This window comes from Dromaius novaehollandiae, chromosome 12, assembly GCF_036370855.1.
Source record: "Dromaius novaehollandiae isolate bDroNov1 chromosome 12, bDroNov1.hap1, whole genome shotgun sequence".
In the NCBI taxonomy this organism is placed as follows: domain Eukaryota; kingdom Metazoa; phylum Chordata; class Aves; order Casuariiformes; family Dromaiidae; genus Dromaius; species Dromaius novaehollandiae.
The window spans coordinates 1,445,178-1,459,520 of NC_088109.1; the positions used below are offsets into that span (position 1 = coordinate 1,445,178).

Genomic DNA, 14,343 nt, shown 5'->3' on the forward strand with positions numbered 1-14,343 from the left:
GGGGGCGGGGCGGGCGCGGCGCGGCACCTCCCATTGGCTGCGGCGCCCCGAGCGCGGCGGCGGCGGGGCGCTGCGGCGGCCCCTGGTGGAGGCGGGCGGCGCCGCTGCGGGGAGCTCCGCGCCGCTGCCGGGCTAGGCCCGGCTGGGGGCAGCCGGGGGGGCGGGGGGGGCACCCACACGTGGGGGGACCCACAGCACGAGGGGACCCCGGCGTGAGGGCCCCCGGGCCCAGAGCAGCAGCAGCGCGTCACCCCACAGCCCCGGCGTGCTGCACGGGGCCGTCAGGGCGGGCACAGCCCTGGGGCAGATGTGGCCGGGGGTGCTCGCCCCCCTCCCAGGAGAGCCTGAGCCAGGCACAAAATGGCCTCCCACTGCCTCGCCTGGCGCCCCACCGGTTCCTTGCAGGGGGCTGCGTCCCGGCACACGGCCGTTGGGTTGCTTCCGGCCTGGGAGCTGTTTTTCCTGCAGTAACAGAGGGTTTTATGGACCAAGGGCAAAGAGCGAGCCACTGATCATTAACTTTTACAGAGGGTGTAAAGTGCAGCAGGGAAAAATGGCAGCGAGGCAAAGCCAGTGCGGCTGCTCGCAGGGGGCTGGAGCTGTCCCCAGGTCCCCCACAGCCTCGAAGTTTGGGTCTGTGCATCACCCTGGAGCTGGAGGAGGCCCCGGAGCTGGGACGCCGGTGCCGCGCGGCCTCCCGCAGTGACAAGGCCCCGCGTGGCCCCGCCAGCCGCCTCACAGCTGCCGGAAGTGCCGCAGCACCTGGGCCCTGCCCTCAGGCACGCGGGCCCGCTGCGAGTCCTAGGCCCAGCCCGGGAGCCGTGGCGGCCTCCAGCCCCCCGCACGGCGGTGCCAGGGGCTCCCCTGCCCAGTGGGAAGGAGGACCGCAGCCGAGCACGAGCCACACGGCCGGATTTGCGGGATCCACTCTGAAGCCCTTCAGCTGCAAAGCTGCCCGGTTCCCCTCCCAGCGTGCTCAGGGCCAGGCTTGGGGATGTGCCTGTTTCGGGAGGGCTGGTGATACATTCCTGGTAATAATGCTTACGGGGACTGTATGGCCTGCCACCTGCCAAACTGCGAGTTAGCACTGTAATTAAAGGCTTAACATTAGCTTGTTCATTTGCTCCATTGCTTGAATCCCCAAGGCCTTCGTGCTAGTCTAGGAAAGGGGCGATGGGGCCGTGACACAGGTCTCAGCCGCGCTCCCACATCTCCCTGCCCAGCCAGCCTGGGGTGGCCGGGGCTTCATCCCGCCGTGTGGCGTGCGCTTGGTGGGGATCCTGGCACGTGGCCCCTAGGCAGCAGGGCACAGAGGCGGTGGGGGAGAGCGAGAGCCCGCCGGCTGCTTTGCAAGACCGGCCGGATGTGCCAGGGCAGAGGTCCAGCACCCTGCTGCCCTGGGGCACAGTAACTCCTTGCCGTAGGTCCCATTCCTCCGCTACCCCCGCTAGCCCGGCCTGGCCACCCCTTGCCCATCTCCAGCGCGGTGACTCCAGCCCCGCTTCCGCATGGTGCTGCGGGGCAGCCGGGAAGCCCCTTTCCGATGCCCTGAGCTTGCTGCAAGGCAGGCACGAAGCTCAGACTGTCTGTGATTTATATCAAGTCCTTTTATTCTGTTCCCACAGAAATACCTGGTAGGGGCAACTTCTTGTACGGAGTCACGATACAGCGGCGGTACACGGATTACTACAGATCTCACAGAGCACAGCAGACACGCACACCGTCACAATGTTCAGAGGGAGGGCACCCGGCATTGCACTTACCACTGTAAACTTCTTCTTGGGCTGAGCTTTGCTTGGTGGTTTGTGTTTTATACATACAGTCCCCCCCCGGACCCAAGCGAACACCCAGACACAGCGCGCCGGGGGGGCGATGGGTAGCGGACAGCCACAACTCGGGGGATGCCGGGAGGCTTTGCGCCGGGGGGGGGCCGAGGCCGGCGGTGGGGCCCAGGCGCCTGCTCCCGTCCCGCACGGAGGCGAGTTGGCGGATGTGCTGGGCAGTGAGATGGGCCCTGGCGGGGGGGTGTTCTCGGTCCCACGTGCGATTTACACACTATACAAGTATTTACAGCGCTAGGAGCGGCAGAGGCTGTGGCTGAGACCCCCCGTAGGGAGCGGGGCAGACCCGGAGCCCGGGAGAAGCGTCCTCGGGCTATGCACTTGTCATTGGCAGGGCAGCTGGCGCCAGGCGGGCTGGGGAGGCTGCGAGCAGGGCCACGGCGGCTGCCCGGCCGGCAGAGCCTCGCGGCAGGCTGGCAGACCCCAAAAGAGACCTGTCCCGGGTGGGGGGCACCTTGGGGAGAGCTGGGTGTTCACCCCAAGGTCACCCCCATCCCGCAGCCCCTGCACTAACCGCTGGGCCTCCCCCTCCAGCCTCACACCGCGGGTTGGCCTAGGCAGAGCCCACTCCAAGGAGGCTGCCGCGGAGCTGCGGAAAGGCAGCCGCTCGCGGGGCCAGGAGCGAGCGGCCACGGGGCCAGGGCTGGTTGCATCTCATATTGTGACCACCAGGTCCTCAATAACAAGTGCATAAATCTGCTAAGAGCATTCAATACAGGTGATGAACTGATGGAAAAGAAAAAGAAAACTCCAGGCAAAGAACGGCAAGCATTTAAACGTAGATGAAACCGTGCAGAGAAGTAGCAAGCCATGCTCTACGACAGGACAGACAGTCACGGGCTATATGGCTACCCTTTGGCAAAGTGGCCCTCCGTGGGTCGAACATGCCACTAACTTAAACTTCATATGCACAGGTGGTTGATAGAGTAGTTATCCAGTTGCTCAGCAGCACGTTTGCAATTAAACCCTTATACATAACATTGAACTTATTAACTATTAACAGGTCTTGTTCTTAAGTTGTGTATTTCATTGCATAGAACATTAGACATGAGAATCGGTCGCTGCTACCCGCGGGGGGTGGGTCACACCAACGAACTGCTGTTGGAACATGCTCAGCGTGAGAGAGAGACTGGCAGGAAGCTGACGACACGCACGAATGAGAACCGGAGCGTCTGTACACTGGCTGAGTTCTTTACAGTGAAACGAGCTGTCTCGTTTGGTTTCCTTCGGGGCTCCCAGGCCACGGGCTGAGAAACCTCCTCCTGGTGGGGTAAGCGAGCTTTTGCTCTGAGTCGCTTCTCCATCGTTCTGAGCATGCCCACGCGTAATGGCTTAAGAAGGACTTGAATTGCACAGTAATAGGAAGGATAGTGGCAGAGGCAAAGCTCTCCTGATCTTGTTCCATGGATTGTGCTCTTTTATAGCCTTCTGCACTCTATTGCTTCTACAGACAACAGCCCATGTGTTAACTCATCGTACAAAGCAAAGAGGAAAGAGGATTTGGTATAAAGTTAAAAAACAAAACAAAACAGAACAAAAAAACCCAAAACACGAAACCCAAAGAAACCAAAGAAAACCGAAAAGGAACCCCCCCAACGACGAAGCCCCGCGCCCCCTCCCGGTGCGGATGAGGTATACACAGAAATCAAAGTGGGATGATTAAGGCTGTTCTTTAAAGAAAAAGGATCCCCAGGCGGCATGGAGCACTGTGTGCCGGTACGATGGAAAGCACTGCCGTTTGAATGCTTCAGAATGGCTTCAGGTTGGCTTTGCGTGCTGAGACACGTGCCTGGCCGGCATTTGCTTTGGGAAAGGCCAGCCCGCTTACGTGCTGCCTTTCAGAGTCCTATGGCCTCTTATTTCAGTAATGAAACAGTGTTAGGTCCTAACTGAAGTTCTCCTAATCCCCAGCTCGGGGTCGGAGCGGTTTCCAGTGCAGGGGTGGCACGGGGAAGGGCCCCGTGCGCGCGAGGGACCGGTGGGACAAACTGGAATGTGAAGGAGAAACGGAGCCTGCAGCTCCCAGCCCTCAACTCACACATGGCTCAGAGAGGGAAAAACCTATGAAGACGCTACAGTTCAGATTCAGAGGGAGCAACTCTGCGTATAATCTTGAGAAAGGGCCACGGTTTCCAACTCAGCCCCTCGGCATACGGGGGCCCGGGGCAGGGTCGAGCCCCACCTACGTGACATGACGGTCTGGATCAGGCCCGTCCCTTTGTGGGCAGCCTCGGAGGTGGCAAGCGCCTCTGCCCCACCGTTCCTACGGCTCGCTCCACGCTGCGCCGGAGCCGCTGCACGGGCTCTGCTTGCCGGGCGTGGAGGGCGTGTGCTCTGGGTCGTCTGCCAGGCCCCCGGTTCAGCCACTGTTTGCTCCATGAGATCCAGCATCCAGGGGATTGCCCTGCTTTCAAAAGCTTGCGAGAGACAGAGAGAGAGAGAGAGGCGTTAGCTGGAGCTTCGTTTGCGCCCTGTGTGATGATGCCCCCATCGAGAAGGGCGACCTGGTGCCCTGCTGCCCCGCAGCGATGCTGAAGGACAGCAAGTGCATGTGGTACCTGCCATCCCCTCCGCCCCCAAGTTACTGTCCCCCCCGACATGTCCCGTTGTCTTCCTTGAGAAGCTTGCAGGGAACACACCGCCTCTTGTACAAAGCAAACAGGAGCGAATTAGTGGCAACAGCCCAGGAGACGTTGCCGGAGGAGCAGCTGCCTCCACCTACGCGGCTGGACAAGCTCCCAGACCAGAACTCGTGAGCACCAGGAAACGGCTCGAGCCGCCCAAACTACCCCGGCAAAGCTGGTGTCTGCAGAAGTGTCCGGAGCAGGATCAGCCCACACAGTGCTGCAGAGACTGAGGAAATGGGGCCAAGGGCCCCCGCTCGCTGGCTCTGGGCCGACACGTGCAGGCGTTTTGTGACAAGAACAGGCGGCCAGGCACGAGGACAAGCGCCCCAGTGCGAAGGGGAAAGGGCTGCACTGTGTCCCACGGGGCTGCCAGGGCTTTGCTGGTCCTGCTCAGCAGCGGGGTGCTTCTGCCACCTTCCTTCTCTCTCTCCTTCTGCACCTAGCGCCAGGGTACTGCCATCTCCTGAGCCGTGCAGCACCAGTTCCCTGCTCATCGCCCCCAGCTCCAAACCTGTCCAGCCTTCCTGCTACCCTCGGCCCCTTCTGGCATTGCGCGTGCTGCCCTGAATCAGCTGCTGTCCCAAAGAACTTGCTGGGCTGCTGCCCCAAATGCACCTGCCCCCCCCGGCATGCAGGGCAGGTCCCCCTGGCCCTTCCCGGTGGCCCGCGCTCCACCGCAAGATGAGCTGGGCTCTTGGGGTTCCCGTGAATGCATCCTCCTGCCATCCCAACAACAGCGGGGTGGGAGAGAGCTGGCAGCATGGCAGGCCGGGAGTGCGACCGGGCCCAAGGGACACTGGCAGAGCTCAGCGTGCACCTCGCAGGGAGAGGGATGCTGCGGGTGCCCTCGGGGGGCTGGCGGGGTGTGAGGGAAACCAGCGGGCCTGGCTCTGCCCCGGGACACTCACTGTTATACTCAGAGTCCAGCGCTGCGTGCTGAATTCACTGGGTTCTTCATAGGTTTTTCCACTTGCAATGACTAGATCTCCACTCGCTTCCCAAACTCCTGTGGTGGGAGGCAGCAGGAGGATCTGTTAGGGCAAAGCCGGGGTAGGCAGAAATAATCGGGGCATCCCTACCACCACCACCCAAGGAGACGCCGGCGCCTGCTGCCCCGCTGCCGGGAGCGCTCGTGGTGTCCCGCAGCGGAGCAGGAGGGCTGGGAGGGGGCAGCGGGGCTGCTGCGGGACAGGCAACTCACCTTGTGCCGTTCTCTCACCAGAACGAAGTGAATTTCTTGCCGAAAGCCGACACCGCTGCAGAGAGAAGCCACGAGAGGTGTGAGCGCTTCTGCCAGAGCTGCCACGTCCCGCTCCCTCTCCCCGGCCATCCGGCTCCCCACCGCCTGGGCAACCGCCTCCCAAATTGGCACTGGCTCTCCGCCTGTCCTGGCCATGTCTGTCCCAGCAACAGCCCACCGGTCCCCAGCAGACCCTGGCGCAGGGGCTGCCATGCAGGTCCCCTTCCTACCTGATGCACGGTGACAGTCCCTGCTAGAGCTGTGTGCCAGGCAGGCCGGGGAGGATCTGCAGGTGCTGTAGCTCCGGCAGTCGCCAGGCTACAGGCAGCAGCCTGTGCCTGCGCGTCTCCCTCTGCTGCAGGCATTCAGGATCGACTGGGAGCCGCAGGAAGGAGCCGTATCCCATCTCTGCCCCACTCCTGCATCCCGCAGGATTACCTGGCCAACCTCCCTGACAGCTCCTGCTGCTCCTGTCCTGCTTGTTACCACAAGGCTAATTATTCCTCTCATTGTCACATTAGTTTTGCGGCATCCCACTCGGAGCTGGCGTGACTTTGCCACCTGTGTGCCCCCACGGTGGCCCTGTCTCCACGTGCGGATGAGACTGGAGTTTCCAGAGGGCCAAAGCAGGCTCGGAGAGAGCCTGGCTGGACCACAAGGGACAGCCCTGGGGGACACTGCCGTGCCCTGCGGGGGCATGTCCTCCTGGGCCACAGTCCCCTTGTCAAGCCATGTCCCCAGCTGGGTGGCAGGGGACACTCCAGCATGCCTTTGACCCCCCACCCGTCCCCAAACCGTGGGAGCAGCTCATCCCTTCGGCTCTGAGCAGGCTGCTCCCGCGGCGGGAGAGAGGCACGCTGCAGCTCCCCGCCTCCAGCCCCGCGAGCAGCCCTTACCTTCAGTCAGTTTGCCTGCTTGTTCTGCTGCCCCTCCTGGCAGGATTTTGGAGAAAACACTCTCTCCTTCCGCCCCAGGCTGCCCAGCCGCCGTGCCCGCAGGAGGACGCGGCCCCGCTGCCTTCTGGCCGACCTTGCTGTCTGCTGGGGACAAACGCACACGCCGTTAGCAGAGGAAGGGCCTGGGTGGCTGAGGAGAGCTGTCTGCCCACGTGAGCCTGGCGAGCGGATGCTCACGCCAAGGGGCTGCCAGGGCCCGGGACGGGCTGTTTGCCCTGGGCCAGCGAGCAGCAGTTGGGGCCAGTTCCAATGCAAAGCCCCCTGAGCAGGGAGCTTGGCAGCTCATGGGGTGGCACTGAGCAGGGGACATGGCTGGTGCCAGGGTGGCACCTCAGGGGGGCTGTGGCAGGTGACCCTGGGGAGCCCAGAGAGACAGGGCACCCCGGCTTGGCCCAGCTCTGCTCCCGGGTGGCAAGAGCCTGCAATCAGGCTCCAGCCCCAGCTGGGGTGGCCTGACCCCCACGCTCCGGGTAGACTGACCTACTGCTGCTCCCAGAGGCTGAGCCACCGGCGCTCTCCCCTGCTGCTGTGGCACTTTCGCTGCGGGCTTGGCTGTGTCCATCTGCTCCGCTTTCAGCTGAAACACAGCAAACGCCTTTCAGGGTCTCTCGGCCTTTCCCTCCCGATGAACAGGGGGATGTGGCCGTGGGGAGAGGAGCACAGCATCCTCCAGGGTGGTGGTGCGGCAGGCGGCATGGTGCTCGCCGTGATGATGCCTGTGCCTTCCTCCCTGAGGAAACCTCCCCTCCCTAAAACACTCTGGGGAAACTGGCCCCAAGCAAGGCAGGGCACGGCCATATCTGCCCAGCTCTTCCCTGGGGTGCATCCAGCTGCCTAGGGCAGCTGTGGGCGCTCCAGCAAGCTGGGGCACACGCGTGGGATATAACTTGTCCTTGCAGTCCCCATGGCTCCCACCCCAAACCTTTCCCCTGCCGCCCCTCACTGCATTCCCTGTCCCAGTGTCTTCTTCAGGCTTTGCTGAAGAATGGAGCTGGGAAACACCAGCCCTGGCCGTGCCATGGCGCAGATGCACAAAACGTGAGCAGGCTCCATCACTCCCATCCAACCCCATCCCCTGCCCTGCACTGCCAGTGAGTTAGGATGGTCCTAAGGGCAGCCCCGGAGAAGGGAGGCAGCCAAGCCCAGCACAGCCCGTGCTTACCGGCGTTGCTTGGTGACCGCCTGGTTGTGCATGGAGTGTGGCCGGGGCCTTCCCCGGAGCCTGGGCTGGGCTCGGCTGCTGCTGTGGTGGCCGGGAAGAAGGAGGGCCCTGCGTCCTGCCCTTCGCCTCTGGCTGCGACGGCCCTGCCGGCTGCTGGGCGGCCGGTCGGGCTGCCGGTGGCTGCTGCCGGGCTTGGGGCTGCTGTGCTCCCTGCTGCTGCCGGGCTTGGGGCTGCTGCAGGTGCGGCTCTGCTTTTTGCCCCTGGGACGGCGGCCCATGCGGCTGTGAGGGCTTTTGCGATTTCTGGGTCTCGGCGCCGTGGTGGTGAGTGGCCGGGCGGGCTTGCTGGGGGTACTCGGAGGAGCCGGGGCCGTAGGCTGCCGGCGCGCGGGGCTCGGGCTGCTGAGCCTTCTTCTGGGAGGCTGGCTGCGCGTGGCCGCGGGACTCGTGGCGGCCTTGCTCCCGGGGGTGCTGCTTGGCCGACCGCCGGGGCTGCTCTTCGCTGGTGTGGCGGGAGGAGGACGAATGCCGCCCGTACTCCCCGTGGTGCCGGTGCTCTCGGGAGGAGGAGTGCTGGGGCTGGGGGTAATCGTCGTGCTGCCACAGGTCTTCGTCCGGAGGCTCGTCATAATCGTGGTAGGTGTGTTTAACTGGGGGTCTCTTCTGTGAGGAAGAGTGGCCACCGTAGTGCCTTACCCTCTCTGACCGCGCTTCCCTCGGCTTATCAAACCAGTCTGTCTCCTCCTGACCCAAATGATAGGCTTCAGAAACCAAAAACAAATCACAGTCAATCTCTCGCTCCACAGGCGTGAATGCAGCCCAGGCTGAAGCCATGCAATGAAATAAAAGAAGGCAAGCAGCTTATCACACACATACAGGACACCCCGTCGCAGCACGACCAGACCCCGCGCCAGCAAGAGACAGGACGGGACATGGATACGGCAGGGCATCGAGCAAGCACTGGACAGGACCTGCTAACACAAAACACCCAGGACAAAGACTGGAAAAGGGAGGAAGGCACATGTCAAGCAAACTGAGGCTGTGAGAGTGTCTTTGCTTATGACCATACGAGCATGCCCCGGGGAGTCACCATGCTCTGGGGTGGATCACCATAGGTAGCTGTTACCTTCGCTGTCTGACACAACACAATGGGAATCGTCCATGACGTAACCTTCCTCGTGCTTGTAAGAGTGATTCCTTGGCACATCTTTGATGTGTTCTTGCACATCAGGCAACGAGTGGCTGGAGCAGAACTGGGAGCAGGGGTCCCCCCCGGACTGTGGGCCAGGGCCGCCAGAGGAGCGCGACACCCCCATGGACTTTCCCAAGGGGCTGATTGGGCTCTCCTCTTCCGAGGCCTGCGTGCGAACGGGAGTCCTCCCGCGGCTCTGACTCATGCTAAGGGACGAAGGCTTGGAGCTGCCCTTCTGGGACCGCTCCATGCTCTCCCTGTCATAGGACTTGCTCCGGCTGCTCACGTCACGGCTGGATGACTTTTCTACCCCGTAGCCAGATGAGCGGGTCCTGCCTCCACCAGAGTAGACTCGGTCCTCCTCGTCCACCAAGTCCCTGCTGGACATGCCATAGTACTTCTGCTGCTCATACACATTCTTCTTGAGGCCATAGGTGATTTCCTCCTGCAGCTTTTTTGCCCGGGAGGCCACGTTACTGCTGCTGACTGATGTCGTCACTGTGTAGGAGGCCAGGTCTGACTCCACGTCTTTGGCTTCTTCAATGGGAGAGAACTTGGAGATCTTCTGCTCCATGCCCTGCTTCCTGTGCTTGCTGCGTTTTGAGGAGACCACAGCGGGAGCCAGGTTTTTGGAAGAATGCTTTGGCATTGCCATGCCAGACCCGTGCTTGTCCGCCCGCGAGGAATGCCGATAGTCACTGTCCCCGTAGTAGTAGGATGAGCCCCCAGAGCTCCCTGGCATCCTGCCGTTGCTCTCTGTGCCCCTGTGGTAGCTGTTCTTCCCTCTATGGTCAGTGCCGTGGTGGTCGTACATGTCCTCCTCGGACTCCTCCTCTGCTTTGGAGTAGCAGCAGGGTCTGCTGGAGCTCTCAGGATCCACTAGCTCACTCTTCTCCTTGCCATGGCGGCCATTAGCACTCTGGCCCTGCAGGTCCCCTTTCTGGCTGTCCCCTGCTGGGCTGTCTTTGGTTAGCTCACTAATGTCATCGATCATCACATAGTTACGGGGAATGCTCTGCTCCAGGTTCGTGTAGAGGGACTCTGATGAGTAGCTGGCTGAAGGGCTTTGTGTGACACTGGCTCTGTCGGCTGGCCGGGCCTCCGGGGCCTTGTACTGGTCATAGCTGCTGGTCACCGTTGTGGTGCTGAAGGCGACTTCAGGGGCCGTAGAAGAGATGGCCGCTGTGGGCCCACCAATGATTTCGTAATTGGTGGGGATCTTTTGCTCCAAGTCGGCAAGAGAGGTTTGCCGTGGCTTCTGGTGCAGGGAGTGCACGTCCGCCTGGGTTTGGAAGAGCGTGTTTTGAGCTGACGGCCCGGCTGTGGCATTGGGGTAGGTGGTCTGGGTTTGGTAGTGATTGGGTGGCCGGAAACCTTGCTGGCTCTGGATGCCCAGGTCCGCCTGGTAGGTGGTGTTGGGGGTGAAGCCATGGGCCTGGAAGGTGCTGGGTGAGGCGTAGGCAGGCAGCTGCGCAGCCTGGAAGCCATCCTGAGAGGTGCTCACCGTGGGATAGTGGGGAGGCTGCAGTCGTGCCTGCTGAAAGGCAGCGGGGCCTTGTGGGGCGGGAGGCCCTGCCGGGTACTGGTAGGGGCTGTAGGAGGACGCAGAGGTGTACGGTGCGCCAGCAAAGTCAGCGTACTGGTTTGCTGGCGTGGCACTCGGCCGTGTCAGCAGGCTCCCGCCGTCATAGCCGGAGAGGCGCAAGTTGTTGAGCTCACTGTCAGACATGTAGTCCCTGTTCTCCCCCAGGCACCTCAGGTAGGGGTAGTCCCTCACACTCCTGTCCTTCAGCAGGGATTCCTTCCGCTGCGTAATTCCCAGCTCCAAGTATTTCAGCTTGGCATCAATCTCCTTCTCCTCCTCGTCCAGCTCGGCCTGCTTCTTGCGCAGCTTCGTGGACTCGTGCTCCACCAGCTTCAGGTCGCGGTCAATGTCCTTGAGCAGGCTGGCCTTGGTGACCTGCACAGCAGGGCCGGCCAGGCCTTTTGGCGCCAGGCTTGACAGGTACATCTGGGGATGAGCCTGGCTGGCCAGGGGCAGGTGAGCCTCCTCGGGCGGCGGGCTGGGCAGCGTGCGCTTCACCTTGCGCGTCAGCGGGCTCGACTGCAAAGAGGCCATCTAGGAAGCAAAGCAAAGACGCGTTAATCACAGGTGCTGGCAGAGCTCCTCCAAGGTGTGTGCACTGCTGGGGAGGGCCAGGCAGCACCCCCTGCTCTTCGGACTGCCTTTCACCCCAGCACGGATTTCACCAAGGGGGATCGGATCCTCGCACCCAAGCCTAGGAGGACCCTCGCTCCAGGAGCAACCCATGGCACGTCCGCGCCTGCCAGTCCGGAGAGCAGGGAGGCCCAGCAGGACACCTACGACGGCTGGAGAGTGGTTCCTCCTCAGTGGCTGTCCCCAGCAGAGGCTCCCTGCGTGTGGATGTATCCTGTCAGGGACTTTCTGGGGGCTCTTCTGTGTGCCAAGGAGCTCCGCTCACAGCCCAGCATCACCTTGTGCTGGCAGGCATCACCCCAGCCCCGAGCCACCCCTTGCCCAGGCTACAAGCCCCGGGGGAGACAGAGCACCCCTGAACCAACGCAGGAGCGTGGGATGCTGTCAAACTGCCCCGTGGAGCAGCACCCAGAGGCTGGCGGGGCTGGACCAACTCAGACTAGCGGAGCCATCCCTAAAATGCCGTCTGTCCAGGGTACTCTTTCCAGCTGGGTAATGTGGGCTCCCAGCAGGTCACCTTTTCCACAGGGCATGGCCAGGAATCAGGGTTTTGCCAGCATTGCTGGGGTGTCCCTTCTGTGCACTGTTTTTGCAGAAATTTAGATTCTTTTGCACATGTTCCCGCATGCACTGAGAAAGCCACATTTATATAAAACCGTAATAAATAGGATGGAAGTAACAGAAAGGGCACTTTCTATGAATAATTACCATGAGTGGCAGCGAGCCAAGTGTCAGGCTGGCCTCATGTGTGCCAGCAAAGAAACACCATTAACTGCTGGAAAAACACTTCCAGTCCTCATGTAGTTTGCAGCAGGGCTTTGAAATTTGGCAGGGGAGTGGCCTCGGGGCTGCTGCTGGCCTTGCAGAAATCCGCTGAGACCAGGCCAAGCTAGAAACCCTCCGAAGCGCCCGTTTCCCAATTGCACTCTGCTCAGGGCGGTTTTCTCCCAAATCGCAGCCAAATTCTCTGCAAAAAAGAGGCCAGGCAACAGTCAGGTGCCTGCTGGAGCTCTGCCACGCTGGGCCCACTCTGCCGGGCCCGCGAGGCTCCTGGGGACAGGCTGCAAGGGAAGGGGTGCCCAAGGACTCCGTGCCGCCTGCTCCTCTGCAAACGGCTGTTTGGAGACGCTCAGCACCCGGCCCTTACGCGGCCTGGCTTTCAGCGCGCTCTCAGCTTGCTCGTTTCCCCAGCTGCTGGGCACATCTGGTGCAGAGGTGAGGAGGGACTTCACCAGCTCGTGCCTCAGTTTCTCTACCTGTAAAATGGGGCTACTCCTCCCCATGCAGAGGCCTTCTGAGAATTACTCTGCTACTCTTGGCTCAGCAGTCTGCAGTCTAAAATACCCTCTGCCTTGGTGCGTGAGGGCAAAAAGGGGGAAGGAGTGAGAGTCACTGCCACTGCACACACGCTGTGGGTCCCAGGAGGGAGCAGGCAGAGAAGCCAGAGGACAAAGCCATCAGGTGTGGGGCTTTCCCAAGATGGCAGTGTCCCAAAGGCTTCGAGCCCTTCCAGCGCTGCGGAGGGCAGACGGAGGAGAGCAGGAGAACGCTGCTGATGCCATCAGGCAGAAATGGCGGGATGCCCACTGGGGATGGAGCTGTGGGCAGCATGGGGATCTCTGAGTTGTGCTAGGCTTGCAGACGGACAGCGGGTCCCATCCAGGCAATCCTGATGCTTTCTCTGCCCTAAAATACCTGCCAAAGCATGGGCACCTCATAAGGGCCCTTGTACCTGAGAGGGGTGACAAGGTAGAAGTGCCTGGCTGGGCTAACACAGCACCGGTGGAAAGGTGAAGCTTTGCATCAGTTTTGCTCTTTGGGCTAGGAAGAGGGAACCTGGCTGGGGCAGAGGCCAGGTAAAAGCCCTGGGTCCTGCGAAGCTGTCGTCAGCTCCTTTCTGTTCACGGATAGGCAGCGAGCTCAAGGGTTTGTACCAACTGGTGGAGCTACAGGGCCTCCTTGTGCGCTTGCACAGGCCTGGAGGAGCATCCTTCTGCCTCCCAGCAGCGCGACAAGCTGCGTTCCTCCCAGCTGCTCAGCCACCAGCAGAAAGATTTCAGGGCACATATACGTGCACGGAGGCTGTCACTAGCTGCTGCAGGCAGCCAGCCTTTTAAAATATTAATTGCTGGAGCACTAATGAAACTGAAATGTCCTCTGGGGCCTCCTGGGGACATTCTCCAACAGAAAGGTTATTCTGTCGTGGGACGAGGCTGTGTTGAGAGGTCAGGCCACACACAGCACCTGCATGAGGATGTGCAGATGACTCCTTGCCTGTCTCGGGGCAGTCTCCTGATGCACAGAGGGGTGTTTCCGTGCACAGGACCGGGGCATGACAGCCAGGAAACGACAGCCCACAGCACTGGAGACTATCTGCTCTCTGTGTTGAAGATTGGCAAAAAGATTCAGCTCAAGTCCAGCCTGCAAATGGGGGGGGACATAGCACAGAAGCACAGCCAAACCCGGCAAAGCAAGACCTTAACATGGAGAGAGCAACATCTGAATGCAGACACAGGTACATCTGAAGCAGTGCCCAGGACCGACGGCTGCTTTGGTGAGAAATGCAAACCTCTTCTGCCTCTTGGCTCAAGCCTCTCCATGCTCACCCGCGACACGCTGGCACACACATGACATGATACAGCTGGACCTCAGTGGGGTCCTGCCCATGATGGGCTGGGGTGGGGGCTCAGTCTGAGGCTGAGCAGGGCTCTGGTCTTATCAGTTTTATTTCATTTTAGCTTCATGGAAGCCTTTTCTGACGGCTCCACCATCCTTCGTCGCAGGCACTGAGAAGCCCAGAGGCAGGCCTTCGCCCACGGCAGGGGCCAGATCCCCGTGCGGGAGTGCTGCGCCTGTGCGTGGGACCAGCGCTGAGCGGGAGACAAACGTGAGCAGACAGGACGGAGGAGATGGAGCCAGCATGGGCGGGGGCCAGGGACCTGTCAGGGCAGTCAGGGCTGCATCACTCAGCGCTCTAACAGCGGCTGACAGGCAAGTATCGCCTGCCTTCCTCACGCTCAGCCGCTCCAAACTGCAAGGAAAAGGTGCTCCTTTGCTCGCTGCCTGCAAAGCCAGCCTTTCTCCTCGGGTCAGGCCCATGACAGACC

At 61.4% G+C, this 14,343-nt stretch overlaps 1 protein-coding gene across 3 annotated transcripts in view; it reads right to left on the reverse strand.

The window, feature by feature from the left end:
- Nucleotides 1-1,587: 1,587 nt before the first annotated feature.
- BSN (bassoon presynaptic cytomatrix protein) overlaps nt 1,588-14,343 on the reverse strand; it is a 153,762-nt gene continuing 141,006 nt past the window's right edge. The window contains exons 6-12 of one of the 3 annotated variants that reach the window (XM_064518613.1): nt 8,953-11,137; nt 7,827-8,587; nt 7,145-7,241; nt 6,605-6,745; nt 5,670-5,724; nt 5,377-5,474; nt 1,588-4,258 (exon numbers count right to left, since the gene is read on the reverse strand). In XM_064518613.1, coding sequence (XP_064374683.1) covers nt 5,684-5,724; nt 6,605-6,745; nt 7,145-7,241; nt 7,827-8,587; nt 8,953-11,137 — 3,225 coding nt within the window. In that variant the 3' untranslated portion in view covers nt 1,588-4,258; nt 5,377-5,474; nt 5,670-5,683. Of the gene's footprint in view, nt 4,259-5,376; nt 5,500-5,669; nt 5,725-6,604; nt 6,749-7,144; nt 7,242-7,826; nt 8,588-8,952; nt 11,138-14,343 lie in introns of all 3 variants that reach the window. The other 2 variants (XM_064518611.1, XM_064518612.1) reach the window with 2 other exon arrangements.